Here is a 14,253-nt window from a genome sequence, read left to right on the forward strand (position 1 = left end):
CATCTTCTTATTTATATGTATATATATATATATATAAAAAACAACGTATGAAAATAAGTCTCTTGAGCACAACAGGTGTTTTTCGAATATTCTATAAGCTTATTCAGATACGCTCGATACCAAAGATTTGAAAGCTCGACAAAACTCGTCTAAAGACCCTCTGCCCCACCATGGGAGGTTTACACATCTCAATTGATACGTTACGCTCGTGCATGATCACACTTTACGAACTTCATTAACATGAGTATGCTCCCCACACAAAAAGTGCCCCAACAGAGTTATGAAGAACCATTGGTATCGACACTGCATAAGTTTTACTGTCACCATCAGGAATTGGTTGTCCGATACGATGTGTCTGTTTCGCAATTCACTAGGACATGTGCGATATTAGATCTTGTGATACCAGTATAGTCGTCTAATCTGTTAATTTACCGATTGGGTCCTATTCTCTATTGTGGATTCGCAAAGCGGGTGGTCATGTATAAGCATAGCTACTTTTGGAGTTCATGCTATTCTTTCATATTTTGTTTGTTACCTCGGTTAACTTTTAACTTAAGTTAAGGTATAATGTGAAGTTATGAAGTTGCTACCTTAGTTTTAGTACAATTATATAATTAATTCACCATTTAAGTCATAATAGTAAGGGCTGGCAACTGATAAGAATGGTATCCTCCAGGATCCAGTGGTAGTAATAACATATGATAACGATTTCGATGCACTGGACACTTCATTAACACTGGTGAGCTCGTATTTCGTAACAGAAATAAGGTTGCATTTATTTCAGGTTGACGTTAAACTGTGTTGGCTGTTCTTTTTATGTCCTTTTAGTTTTTATGCTACTAAAGTTAGTTGGCTTTCCAATTTTGTGGTATCGAACGTATCTGGAGAAAATTATCCCAGAAACACACGACAGGTTCACTGACATCGTTTATAGTACGATAGAACATTTTGAATGTAGGTCTGGCAAATAAACCTTTCGAAACAGCGATGAATGTTCCCCAACGGAATAATCATCACTTCAATGACCAAATATACAGCAGGATAACTAACTTTGTTTTCGTTTATATTCACCACCAAAAATAGATAAAAGAAATATCTTTATCGCCATGACATTGGTATTTAAAATGCTTCTTATCTTTTTTAGAAGAGCTGATATTTTTGTCTTTTCTCCTTTTTGGAGTATTAATCAATGAATACGACAAAAGAGGTCATGAGATTAGGACAGGCACAATAAGGTAAGGATAAAAGTAAATAGAGGGTATATGTCAATGACATAGCAACGAAAAAACACGATACAAATGCATTTAGAGGTCAGTATGCGATCTTATCTTTAGCAATAGGAAAGGGTCTATAAAAACTAATGTCAAGCTTAAGATTATCCTTAGTTTAGAAAAGATAAAATCAATTAACAAAAACTATTAAAGATCTTTCATTAACAGTTCATTCCTTTAACGATAAAAACGCTAAGATATAAAAAATAAATACATAAAAAGGATAACAGGTATTACCAAATATTTTTCGTCCACACATTTCCGTGGTATAAATACGGACGTAGCAGACGGCAGTCCACAGCTCACTGAACCTAAAACAATTAGACTAGTTTCAAAACCAGAGCGAGCCCACCTATGGATCCTTCAACTCATAACCTTTACCAGGTTAATAGAAACCCCATTTATTTATATTTATGACCAGACCAAGTGACCTGAGCTATTTTACTACGAATACTACAAGTTTATCCATGTTTACACACAACGATTTACGTCAAAGGAGTCCCTGTATTGTTTTCTCGCTCTGGCGGCATTTAAGTATGATGTTATTGATATTTATGACTGATTTTAAAAACAGTATTATATAAACTTATGATTGTTTTTGTTATATTTAAGCATACTACGATTTATAAACCAGTGTCTAGGCCGTTCAGTTAAGCTACCATGTTATTTGCAAGTTACCAATGCAGTTCAAAATAACCAGTGAAAGTTATTGATAAAGCTGCAACCAAGATTGATCATGTATTTCTTGTTAACACAATTACATATACACAAACACCATTTAGCTTCGTAAATCTCGGACTGTAGCTTTGTAATATTAACTAACACAAAACACATTTAGTTTTGCTATCGTACTGAATTTTATTTCAGCTTTGGCTTTTAATAAAATATTTTTAGTCTTTTCTTCCACTCTTCAATCGCAGTATCTTGTTTCTCATATTCCTCCAAAAATTCCGGTATCTGCCTTGCTTGTTCGATTTTTTGAACTGTAATAAAAAAAAAAATTAAATGTAATTCAAACAAATGAGTTGCATTATTTTTGTCACAAACCTTTTTGAATAATTGGAAACTGTTTTTGATTTGTTTATGTATCTACGGTAATATCTTGCATATCTTTATGCACGTCAGTAGAAAATATCACATTTTAATATACGTGAGCAGTATATAGAAAAAAAATTTAATAATAACATTTTATAAATTGTATTGGACCGAAAAAGTTGAAGAGCTATTTGACCAAAAAGGACATAAAAATAATAGCCAAATCCATATAAGGTCAATTTTGCCGAACACAGTTGAAAATTTTAGTTTCTTAATGATTTATAGATTTTTAAACGGACTAATTAATTCAAGAAAGGTTGAACAAACAAAATCTATGGTATACAACTATAATGTAGAAAAGGATACTCTCAGTTTTATTTTCAATATCGATTGGGTTTTTTTAAAGTGATATAAAAAAAAACCAAGATCTAAGACATCATTTGGAAAAGTTGTACTAATATTACAGTAGACTGTTATAAAATGGACAATTCATTTAAAAAATGTTCGTTGTTATAGTTCAGCATCTTTTTTAATTCCTTACCCATTCTTTTCTTCTTTGTGCGTAATATTTTCTACGTGGTGTCTTGTCAAACGTAAGGTCACAATCTGAAATAAAAAAAGCTCTATGTATTCTTGAATTATCATATTGTATGTTGACCTATAGACGTCTTTTGATTTTTGTGGTGTTTGATTGCTTGAAATGACAGACACTCGCATCTTTTTTTTAATTCATTTTCAAATAGAAATGATACAAATATATAATTTAATTGTAATTTATATTATTAATTTTACAAATGGAATAGAAAAATATATCAATATTTGTCGTTGGGGTAAATTATGAGAAGGCTTACTCAAAAGAACAATGGTTTACGTCAATTTCAATAGGGTGACAAAGTCAATCTTCTAAATTGTCATAAACACTGATTCGATCTTAGCTTTATTAAGGTGCTGCTAGAGTGCAGAAAATTGGACTGTACACGACCAAAAATAGTCTTATAACATTAAATTCATTATTTTTTTGTTGTGTGAAACGTAGAGTAGGATGGAAGAGTGTATGCCGTTTACCTAGAATAGTCGTTTCCAAAATAGCTAACTGGTTTTAATAAGCATGGACAGTGACAAATTGCAGACTTTCGTTTTGCAGTTTTGCAAGTACAATTCGTTATTTATTTTGAATACATGGCGAATCATGTTGATGATGTGACTTAATTGTGATGATTTGATATTGATATTGATTTTATATTTATGTAGGGTCATTGACCACCTAGTAAAAACTGTATTTTCAATTGTAGTAAATATAGACTTCACCTTTAGACTTCAGTTCTTTCCTATCATCCCTGCAAATTTGTCGGCATGATCTGCATGTTCTTGTTTCTGAAAATGTATAACAAAATTATCCCTTATTTCCTTATTTAAGCAAAGCTTACCAAGTATAAAATCTTTCGTCAAAGTGCATGTTTATACTTCACAATCAATGCTTACAAGTACTTTAGAAAAATTTAATTGTTTTTTAAAGTCAATCTTTTCAAACTCCACAGTATCACAACTTCAGGTGCGTACTTAAAGGTTTTAATTAAAGGAGCATTTACTACGATTTAGACAAAAAGTATGAGTTTTTTTTTTGCTTCAAACATTTATAAAAACGGATCGCTATTATCAGTTAGTTTGGTTCAATTTTGTCATAATAAGCTCACAAATATCGCAAATGTATTATATGTTTGCAAGTCAATAATTCAACCTCATTTGAATCCGTATTTATGCGACCTTCAATTTCACCCTTTAAGTTAGGGAGCTACCATTTGATTTTTATGGGGGGGCTAGGATGAAATTTGAAAAAAATAGGCAGGACAGGAGTTTTGAGTAAAAAAAAAGGCAGGATGAGCAACTTGGCAAAAAAAAAGGCAGGATGACAATTTATGTAAAAAAAGTCAGGATAAACTAATAAAAAAAAATGCAGGACCGAATAGAGTGAAAAATAAAAAGGCAGGACAGAGATTTAAACTAAAAAAAAATGCAGGACAACATTTTTCATCCTAGCCCCCCCCCCCCCCCCCCCCATAAAAATTAAATGGTGGCTCCCTTAGCTTGAGATGGGTTGCGCATGTTCAGTTATTGAAAAGAAATTAATGTTTACATTGAAAATTGAAACAAGGAAGGTACCAGGAATAACCATTTTGTAGACTAATTCGGCCCACAAAAAAAAATCATTCTTATACATGTAAAACGATGATTTACACATTTCTTGAATCTATGACATAAAATCAAACAGACCTAGAAAAATGGTAAACTTATGATTGCAGGTGCTTGTCTGTTTATTTATGTATATATTTATGTTTATATCGGGTGATTAGACAATCAGCATTCTTTGAAGTTCACCTCGATGGTTAATTAGATGGCGTCTAAGTCTAAGATACACACGAAATGCTGATACATTATATCGAGTTCATTCATTGTTTCTTTTTGGGCTTTTTGTAATTTGAGTATACATCTTAGCACGTTATACATCAAATATGAGAATTTGAGTCAAACCGGTGAAAATTGATTTGACAGCTAATGCTCCTTTAACGGCATTTTGACGCATTTTCAATGTAAGACAAAGTTATAAATGACAAAAAAAAGCTCAAAACTGTTATTTTGAAGATTTTGACCAAATTTGTGTATGAATTTAATACAACAACAACAATATTTTAACAAAAGTATAGCTATGACTCGTCTTCAAGAAACAAATTAAAATTTGTTTAAGGATGCCCTTGATATAATTCGGAATAACATCGTATAAACAATAAGATTTTGAATTTATGCATATATATAGGTAAAGTATGGAAAAATTGTTTAAGTGTAATAAGTGCACTCTGTAAATCAAATTTAAGACAATTTCAACATCTTTCCGATTCTAATATTCACTTCTATTTTTTCTTCTTCTGACACATTCGATTATCTTGCATTGATATGCAAATGTGTTCATTTCATTTTCAATGTGTGTTATACTGTATAAGTAAGAAGACGTACATGTGAATTTGGGTTATTGAAATAAAGCATTACCTCTACAATCTGCTCTGCATTCTTTGCATTCTTCCATTGGCACAAAGTTATGCTTCACGCCACAGGCCTTAACCTTTTCTCTGTACGCCTCTCTGGCCGCCTTCATTTGTACTCTCAACTCTTCAAGAGTCTCTCGTCTGACGATGTCATCCTCATCTGCCACTAAAACACGAAAAAATATCATTAGTAGCTTGAATAATTAGATTACTATTTGCATTTTTTATCAAATATTTTCCGTAATAAAAAGGTTCGAGAAACGCATTATATTGTTTGTTTTGCTCTTGAAATGAAAAATTATTGACAAAAATACCGAACTCCATGGTTTTATTTTCAAAATTGGTTGAGAAACTCAAACAGACATAATAGATTATTGTGACAATAATTGCGAAAAGAACCCTTGTAACAACTCTTTGATAGACAGGGAGTAATCTGTTGCAAGGCGAAATTTCTGTGCCATTTCCAACATACCATTGTTTTCTAGTGACAGTCAAAATCGCCCCCTCCTTCCTCCCACATTTTATCTTTTGTCTAACCATCTTGCTAATCATACTGGGTGTGTTTTATTCCCGATAGTGACATTTTTGCCTAAAAAAGGATTCGCATGGCGGGTGATTCGTGCAGTTAATTGTTTTTGGCTTTCGACTAGCTTTCAGTAACTGCGATTACTCTCAAATCGTACTTTTGTGTTAAAACTTTTAAACTGTTGTATGTTTTAATATCCAAACTGTTTCAAATGAATCTTACATTTCTCCTCTTCGTCATCTCTCTTTTCGGTTTCTGATATGTCATCGATATTTTCATCATTTCCCTCCTCTAAAGATTCGTCATCAGATCTTTCCTCTCTTTCCATTTCACCAAGGTTTTCATCACTTTCCTCGTCGACAAATTCGTCTTCCGATCTTTCATCTTTGTCATTTAGGTCATCCTCATTAATAAATTCTTCCTCTCGTTCTGATATGTCATGAACGTTATCATTTCGGTCTTCGTCAAGATAACTGAAATCATCTTGACATTTACCAATCACAAGGATGGCAATGAAAAAAATGACTACGCGGGTTGTTTTCTACAATTGCAAAACCAAATTTCAATTACTCATTGTAGATAATTTGCAACAAGATTTAATGCAGATTTAACATACAAAATGCAATTCTTCTTCGGATTCCAAACAAGATCAGCAAAAACACACATAACCTATATTATTTGACAAAAAGAAAATAGATTAACTGTTAAATATCATACTTACGAGCCCGCTATTACTATTTAGTGCATTATAGTGACCCCCTGATGTTTATTTCCGATGAAATAATAATGCTAAAAAATATATTAATAAAAACAAAATCCAAGGAAAATTAAAAAAGGAAAGTCGCTTATCAAATGGCAAAATCAAAAGCTCAAACACGTCAAACGAATGGAAAAACAACTGTCATAGTCCTGACTTAGTACAGGCATTCATCTTAACACATATTCGTTCATCTTAAGTTTCCATCGTTCAATGTTCATACCTAAACCATTGCCTCTAACGGCCAAAGTTATCATTACCAATATTTCTGATAACAGTCTATAAAAATATGAGCATTAGTGTAGAGTGGAGTGTAACTTGAGATAAACTTTTAACAGCAGACATCTGTGGAGAAAAACACATTGCTAGGTACCACATGACATGTTCTTGTTACTAGTAATGTAAAATGTAAAATATATTGATCCAAAAATATAAAATAAAAGAATAAATAATGTTTACATCAACGACACAGAAACCTAACGACACAAATAATAAGTCATAATGACATAAACATACAATTTTAAACAAGTTTGAGCTTTCTAAAAAGCTGTGGACTGCTTCGCTCTATCCTAATTTAAGGAAATATGTGTGCATGTGGTACTTGATTTAGTATTGGAAATGTGGTATTTTTAGGTATTGATTGATATAAAATGGATGTCTTAGACTTGGAGTATCAATTTTTTTGTATATATATTAAGATGAACTTTTCTGAAATTTTAAACTGGCTGTTCAGTGTTTAGATGCGTTATACACCCATGCTTTTAAAATTTTGTTCACTTTACTTGTTGAAAATTAAAACATTTACAAATAGACACGACTCTGGAGGTGTGCCTAGATTGGCAGAAGTTATACAGATAATGCATTTTTGTAAACATTGTATATAGGAACATTGTTTAGCAAAACAAATCGTGCATATTGCAGATTAACAAAGCAAATAAACACGTACTAATAATTGATGTATTTCAATATTGAATTTCAGTGTGCAATATATGCATAATAAAACGAACATGAAATAATGACAGTTGATCGGAACTGAAATACACATAGTTAATTTTCCGGCATTTGATGTCTTATCCTGACACGGGGAAAGTCTGTAATTCCTAATCTCATTTAAGCCAATAGCTGTTGCTGTATCTCAGCTGCATCATAAAGCAACCAATCAGAATCTATATGTGATAGGTAATTATTTCAAGATGGCGTGTATATCGACTGAAACTAATAGCTCCGCACCGTGATGCGAAGCAATTACAAACAAGAATCTACTACTAGGGTGTGTGTAACGATCTTTACTACCCATGAGGGTTTCGCACGGTCGATAACTATCTATGTAAAGTGTCAATCTTCTGAGTCTAAACAATTGTGAATAAATTAAACAGATCTATCAAAGATCTTCATCAACATCAATTATCCAAATATCCGGAAAATAGATATGACATGGGACATCTATTGACGAGGTTGTAGAATTTGGATAAGCACACGAATATATGCCGAGGTAAAACCATTTTTTTTTCTATTTCATCCCGATCCTCACTTTTAAAAAAAATCTAGACCATTGTACAAACAGAAAGTACATAATAGATGAAACGGAAAAATATATCGCCCAAGGCAATTCTTGTCAGACCTAACGATAAACCTTGGTTTAATTCGGAAATCAGAAGGGAAATCAGAAACCGGAATCGTCTTTATTCTGTGCATAGGAAAATCAAAACCAACCATGCTCTTATTAGTACAAATTTCAGCGAAACAAAGATAATAATATGATAAAATACGCCCGCGAGCAGTTTTTCTTAAGTGCCAATGAACTTGTCGAAAACCGATTCAAAGGCTTATTGGTCTCTTATTAAAAAACTTTTAAAGAGAACAAATAGTAGTTATAATATTCCACCACTATTTGGTAGTAATTTAAACGAAACGGTATACAATGAAAAAGACAAAGCAAATCTTTTAAACGAATACTTTTGCTCAATTTCATCTGTTGACGATGCTAACCATGATACCCAGAACCAATTTCTCTTTGTCTGATCTGGTAATAACTGAGCAAGATATTAAAGGTATACTAAAAACATTGAAAATAGGCAAAGCATGTGGTAATGATTTAATCAGCCATCAAATGCTGAAAGGCACCGCGGAATCTGTTTATAAACCTCTATTGATTCAATTCCATAATTAACTTCAAGCTGGTAAGTTCCCAACACAATGGAAACTTGCTAGAGTTATGGCTTCTTTTAAAAAAGAGGATAAATCAAATCCTTCAAATTATAGACCAATATCTTTATTGAGTTCTGTAGGAAAGGTAATGGAAAGAGTAGTGTATAAACATATTCATAATTATATATTAGAGCACTCATTATTATATGCATACCAGTCAGGATTTCTCAAAGGCCATTCGACTATTTACCAACTCTTGGAAATCTATCATAGGGTTTGTCAAAACCTAGACAAAAAGTTATCTACCATTATAGTATTTTGTGATATATCAAAGGCCTTTGATAGAGTCTGGCATGTAGGCCTTATTCAAAAACTACTTTCGTGTGGAATATCTGGTAAACTATTAGACTGGTTTAAGGACTATATCAGCAACAGACAGCAAGTTGTTTTTATAAACAATGAAACTTCAAATCAAGGCGAAATCAAGGCAGGAGTTCCGCAGGGATCTATATTGGGTCCTCTATTATTTCTTTTATATATTAATGACATTACAGATAATCTTTATAACCTAGCCCGTTTATTTGCAGACAACACCCCTCTCTCTCATATTCTGGTAGCAACTTTCAAACAATTGAAAGTGATATTCTAAAGACCTTTTTAGTTTAAATGAATGGGCCAAAAATGGTTGGTAGATTTTAATCCAAAGAAAACCAAAGCATTGGTGATTGCAAATGTTAAACCACCAGTAATGAATATTTTATTTAATGGTGAAAACGTTGAAACTGTTAAATGTCATAAGCATTTAGGTGTCACACTTTCACCAGATGGAAACTGGACCAGCCATATAGATAATATTACAAAGTCTGCATTAAAACAAGTATTTGTACTACGGAAACTAAAAATTCACACTTTCCAAAAAAAGCTTATCCAATATCTATGTCACTTTTATAAGACCACTATTGGAATATGGATGCGAAGAATGGGATGGTTGTTTTGAATATGAATCTAATAAACTAGAAAAAATACAATTGGAAGCTGCAAGGATAGTAACAGGGCTTACAAAATTTTCAAGTTGAGAATCCTTACATTTTGAAACGGGCTGGGAAACTTAATTTAACAATTTTCTATCAAATGCATAATAAATTTTGTCCCCAATATTTAATCAACTGTCTACCTACAGTTACATCTGATGTCAGTAGATACAACCTAAGAAATAATGATAATTATATACCCCCTAGATGTAGACTACGAATAACTGAAAAGTCATTCGTACCATCTACTGTCAGAATATGGAATGAATATGGAATAATTTAAATCTAACAATAAGAAACGCACCAACTATCCCACAATTTAAACGAAAAATAAAGGGTGAACTATTTAGACCCCCAACATATTATGGGAAAATTTAATATACTGCATACAAGACTAAGGCACCAGTGCTGTTCATCAAATGCAGACTTAAATAAGATAAATGAAGTGAATGATTCTAAATGCTCCTGCGGTTCTCCTGTTGAAGATGCCATCCATTACTTTCTAGAGTGCCAATTATATTATAACCAAAGAATATCTCTGATTAGTGGTCTTATAAATATGAAAATACACATTGATATTGAAACGCTATTGTTTGGAAAAGATGCATATAATTACGAAACTAACTATAAATTTTTTTATAAAGTTCGTTATTCCATTAAACAGTCAAAAAGATTTCAACGTTCTAAGTCAGCAGCTTTCTTTTTTCTTTCTGTCCTATTTGCTTTTTTTGTTGCCATGCCAATGTTTGACTCCTTCCTTTATTTTCTATAACTGTCGCTATATTATGTATGTGTTTGCTGTCATCATATATGTGTATTGTATATGTAAGGAGAGGACTTAATATAAGTTGTAATAACTTGTGTCCAATCCTATTGCTTGATTAATGCAATAAAATATTATTATATTAAAGTACATAAAAGAACATACAAATGAACATCGGTACAAGAAAGGCACTAGCATATCAGTACAACAGATAAGAAAAAATAATGCAGAAACAAAATAATAATACTAGTAAATGATTATCATATCGTTCCAAGAATGCTAACAAACCTTGTTGGTAGCTGCAATGTGCTTTCTTAAAATTTGTGTTCTAGTTCTAGATACATGGTATATATATATACAAGAAGACGGCGGAAAAAAAGGGGGAGGGTGATGGTTGTGTGCAAGTAAAACTGGATTAACACCACTACATTGTGTGCATGTACCAAGTTAGGCCAACTGAAAGCAAGAGTAAGGTAGTTAACCTGCTGACATGAAACAATGCAGTCCTTCACTCTTAAGTCTAACATCGGTGGCAATAAGATTTCATACAAAAACATCATGGCAATACAGGAAGACACGATCTAGTACAATGCCCAGAACAATATGTACACAATTCCAATACAGAAAAAACAATAAAAACATTTTATTCTCCGGCAAAACCGGAAATCAGCGAATTATTGTTTATATTCCCAGAAAAATAAAAGCAGTAAATGTAACTGTATAGTTATAACCTTTATCAATAAGTCTATTAATCAAAAAAAAAAAAGAAGAAAGAAATCATCCTATAAAAAAGATACATCAATATTTTCAAGTTCATTAAAATGATACAAGTCGCTATTCAAATTAATTTAGTAACACATATGGTGGATTTTTACAGGGTAGTTTTATATATAATTACTTTTACGGTACCAATTGTGCTGAACCAGATGCGCGTTTCGACAATAATAAAACCTTATATAAGTGTGCTTGATTTTGGTTGGTTGATAGCCAGTGTATTTTCATATACCAAAGTTTATCCAAAGAATATTGTTCATATTTCACCGCCGCTAAAGATACGCGCTTGATTATGCCTTTTTACCATTCAAGGAGACGATCATTTGTGCGTTTTGTCAAATGCAGCTGTTTTTGCTGACGTCTTGATATCGCGAGAACACTGGAACTAAATCAAATGTTTAACTTTACCATTCCTTTTGATATTCGGTGTGATAAAACAGATCTATCATGTTGAGGAGGGGTATTTGCACAAACACGGGTTTAAGAAGATATTACGTTCCCAAAGCTGCTCAAGAAATTTGACCGTTTCTCGGCTGGTATTTTTTCAGAGCTTTGAATGAGAGAGATACATTCCTTAATTCAAAATAATTTATAAACTTTTATACCAGCAAATTCAATAAAACAATATCCATATATTTAGACAAGTTCCCAATAACTGGCTACTGGGTACATATATATGTTATGAATAACAATAAGGGGATGAAGGATAAACGCCTTCCACACAGTCAAAAAGAAATACATGACATCTGAGAATATATAGAGAGGTTGTTTTACCAATATACTTGAACACATATGGCATGTAGAATTTTTTGTGCAGGTATATCTAGACGAAACCTAGAGATTGAATTAAGATGGTTGGGTCAACTATTCATCAATCATGAATAAGCTTTTTAAGTCACTACCAATAATTAAATACCCGCAGTTGGACTAAATATTGGACATAACTATTGCAACAAGAATATCTTAATTCTTATATTCCATACAAGACTTTGATATATTAATCTTGTATTTAGCTTGTAGATTAATGAAGTTTTCGGCAACCCTTAGCGCTAACATTATTAATATTATCAATTTTAACAGTTTTGTTCAAATATTACAATTCTAGTTCAAATAAATAAAAAAAAAAAAAATAAAATAAATAAAACTTACCATTTCAACTTCGAACAATATACAATCTGTTGCAAGGGAAAACTGTATCAATTATCCGATATTTGGTTAAATCTCAAATTACTTTTTAATTACTGTCCAACACCAAGATCAATATTTTTTATGTATTTTTCATTGAAACTGTTTTTCGTTGAATTGAAATTCTGAAACTTTCCAACAAATTGTATAGTACTATCAGATATACCATTTTGAAACAGGGCATACCGGTATAGGATATGGCATAACTAATGTAGCCAATTCTGATAAATCGAAATATCACCTTCAACTTCGGGAGAACTATCATTTGTGACTGATTTGTTGTTAATGTTTACAATTATTTAAACACCCTCTACTGCTTGAATCTAGCCAAAGAGGGAGTAAAAAGCATCTTGAATAAGTCATAATCCTATAGATGAGATTGATATTAGGGACAATAATAAAGTAAAAACACTTCGCTTTGCAGATTTTTTGTTACTTGTTCTACGAAAGACCCATTAAACGTGTTTTAAATCCATTTCGGAATGAACACGTGAAATTTACTAGACATGACAGTTGTTCTGTATCAAATTTTGTAATCTAAACACGTTAAACGTCTTTAAATAATTTAATGCACATGCATGCAAAACCTTCAAATCAAATTGAAAGTTTTAGTTGAATCCTTAGATTTAGTGAAATAATACGGTAAAGTAACACGACAAAATGTCCGATGTTTTAGTAATTTGATTTAACGTCCATTTATATTATGCTTAAATGTATACCTTTAATAAATATTAGCTGGAGTCTTATTTTAAAAGACAGATATTTTGATTTGCTTCTTAAATGCATATCTATACTTTATATACAATATTTATCCTCAGTAAAAGGTAATTGTGTACCTTAATTTATATGATATGTATACAGGAGTTCAAAGTAAAGTTGATTTTTTTGGTAATGCAGGCTTATTGGAATTTTTCTTTTTCAAAGCTGAAATTTGCACACAAGCTGAATCAAGGTAATAATTTTTGCTTTTAATCTATTTTCTCTACAAGGAACTAGCAAATACAAACTTTGATATTTGTGAGACTTAAAAATATTTGAAAATTGCTAAAAGAGGGACGAAAGATACCAGAGGGACAGTCAAACTCATAGATCGAAAACAAACTGACAACGCCATGGCCAAAAATAAAAAGACAAACAGACAAATAATAGTACAGATGACACAACATAGAAAACCAAAGACTAAGCAACACGAACCCCACCAATAACTGGGGGTGATCTCAGGTGCTCCGGAAGGGTAAGCAGATCCTGCTCCACATGTGGCACCCGTCGTGTTGCTTATGTTATTACAAATCCGGTAAATAGTCTAATTCGGTAAGTCACATTCGTGAAAAGGGAGGGTATTGTAGTTACGACATAAGGAACATATCCGATATCATATGTGAAACGGTTATTCCATAACGGTCAACCAACTCGTGAGGGCGTCCGTAAAATTTACGAAGGGATGATTTCAACCTCCCCATTTGGAACTCTTGGTTTAATAGCTTCCTTGTGAGCAGCAATCCTCTATCAAGGAAATCATGATAGGAAACACAAGCCCGGGAATATCGCATCAATTGGGAGATATATACTCCGTATGCAGGCGCTGCTGGAATGTTACTACATAGAAATGGAAAGTTCACAATTGGGAAGCTGAAATGATCTCTTTTGTCGTAATGTTTTGTTTTCAACCGACCCTCAGTGTCAGTTTCTAGATGTAAGTCAAGATATGAGGCAGACTTAACTGTA

The 14,253-nt window shown here is 32.3% G+C and overlaps 1 protein-coding gene across 1 annotated transcript; it reads right to left on the minus strand.

Annotated features, from left to right (window-relative positions):
- Positions 1-2,104: 2,104 nt before the first annotated feature.
- On the minus strand, positions 2,105-12,650 carry LOC127707772 (uncharacterized). Its single transcript, XM_052212532.1, has 6 exons — positions 12,493-12,650; positions 6,093-6,411; positions 5,349-5,510; positions 3,615-3,680; positions 2,848-2,912; positions 2,105-2,254 (listed from the first exon to the last, which is right to left on the minus strand). Exons 1-6 carry the CDS (start codon positions 12,493-12,495, stop codon positions 2,162-2,164), a joined length of 708 nt encoding a protein of 235 aa, XP_052068492.1. The 5' UTR covers positions 12,496-12,650; the 3' UTR covers positions 2,105-2,161.
- Positions 12,651-14,253: the final 1,603 nt, after the last annotated feature.

Source organism: Mytilus californianus, unplaced genomic scaffold, assembly GCF_021869535.1.
Source record: "Mytilus californianus isolate M0D057914Y unplaced genomic scaffold, xbMytCali1.0.p SCAF_7, whole genome shotgun sequence".
NCBI classification, from domain to species: Eukaryota; Metazoa; Mollusca; class Bivalvia; order Mytilida; family Mytilidae; genus Mytilus; species Mytilus californianus.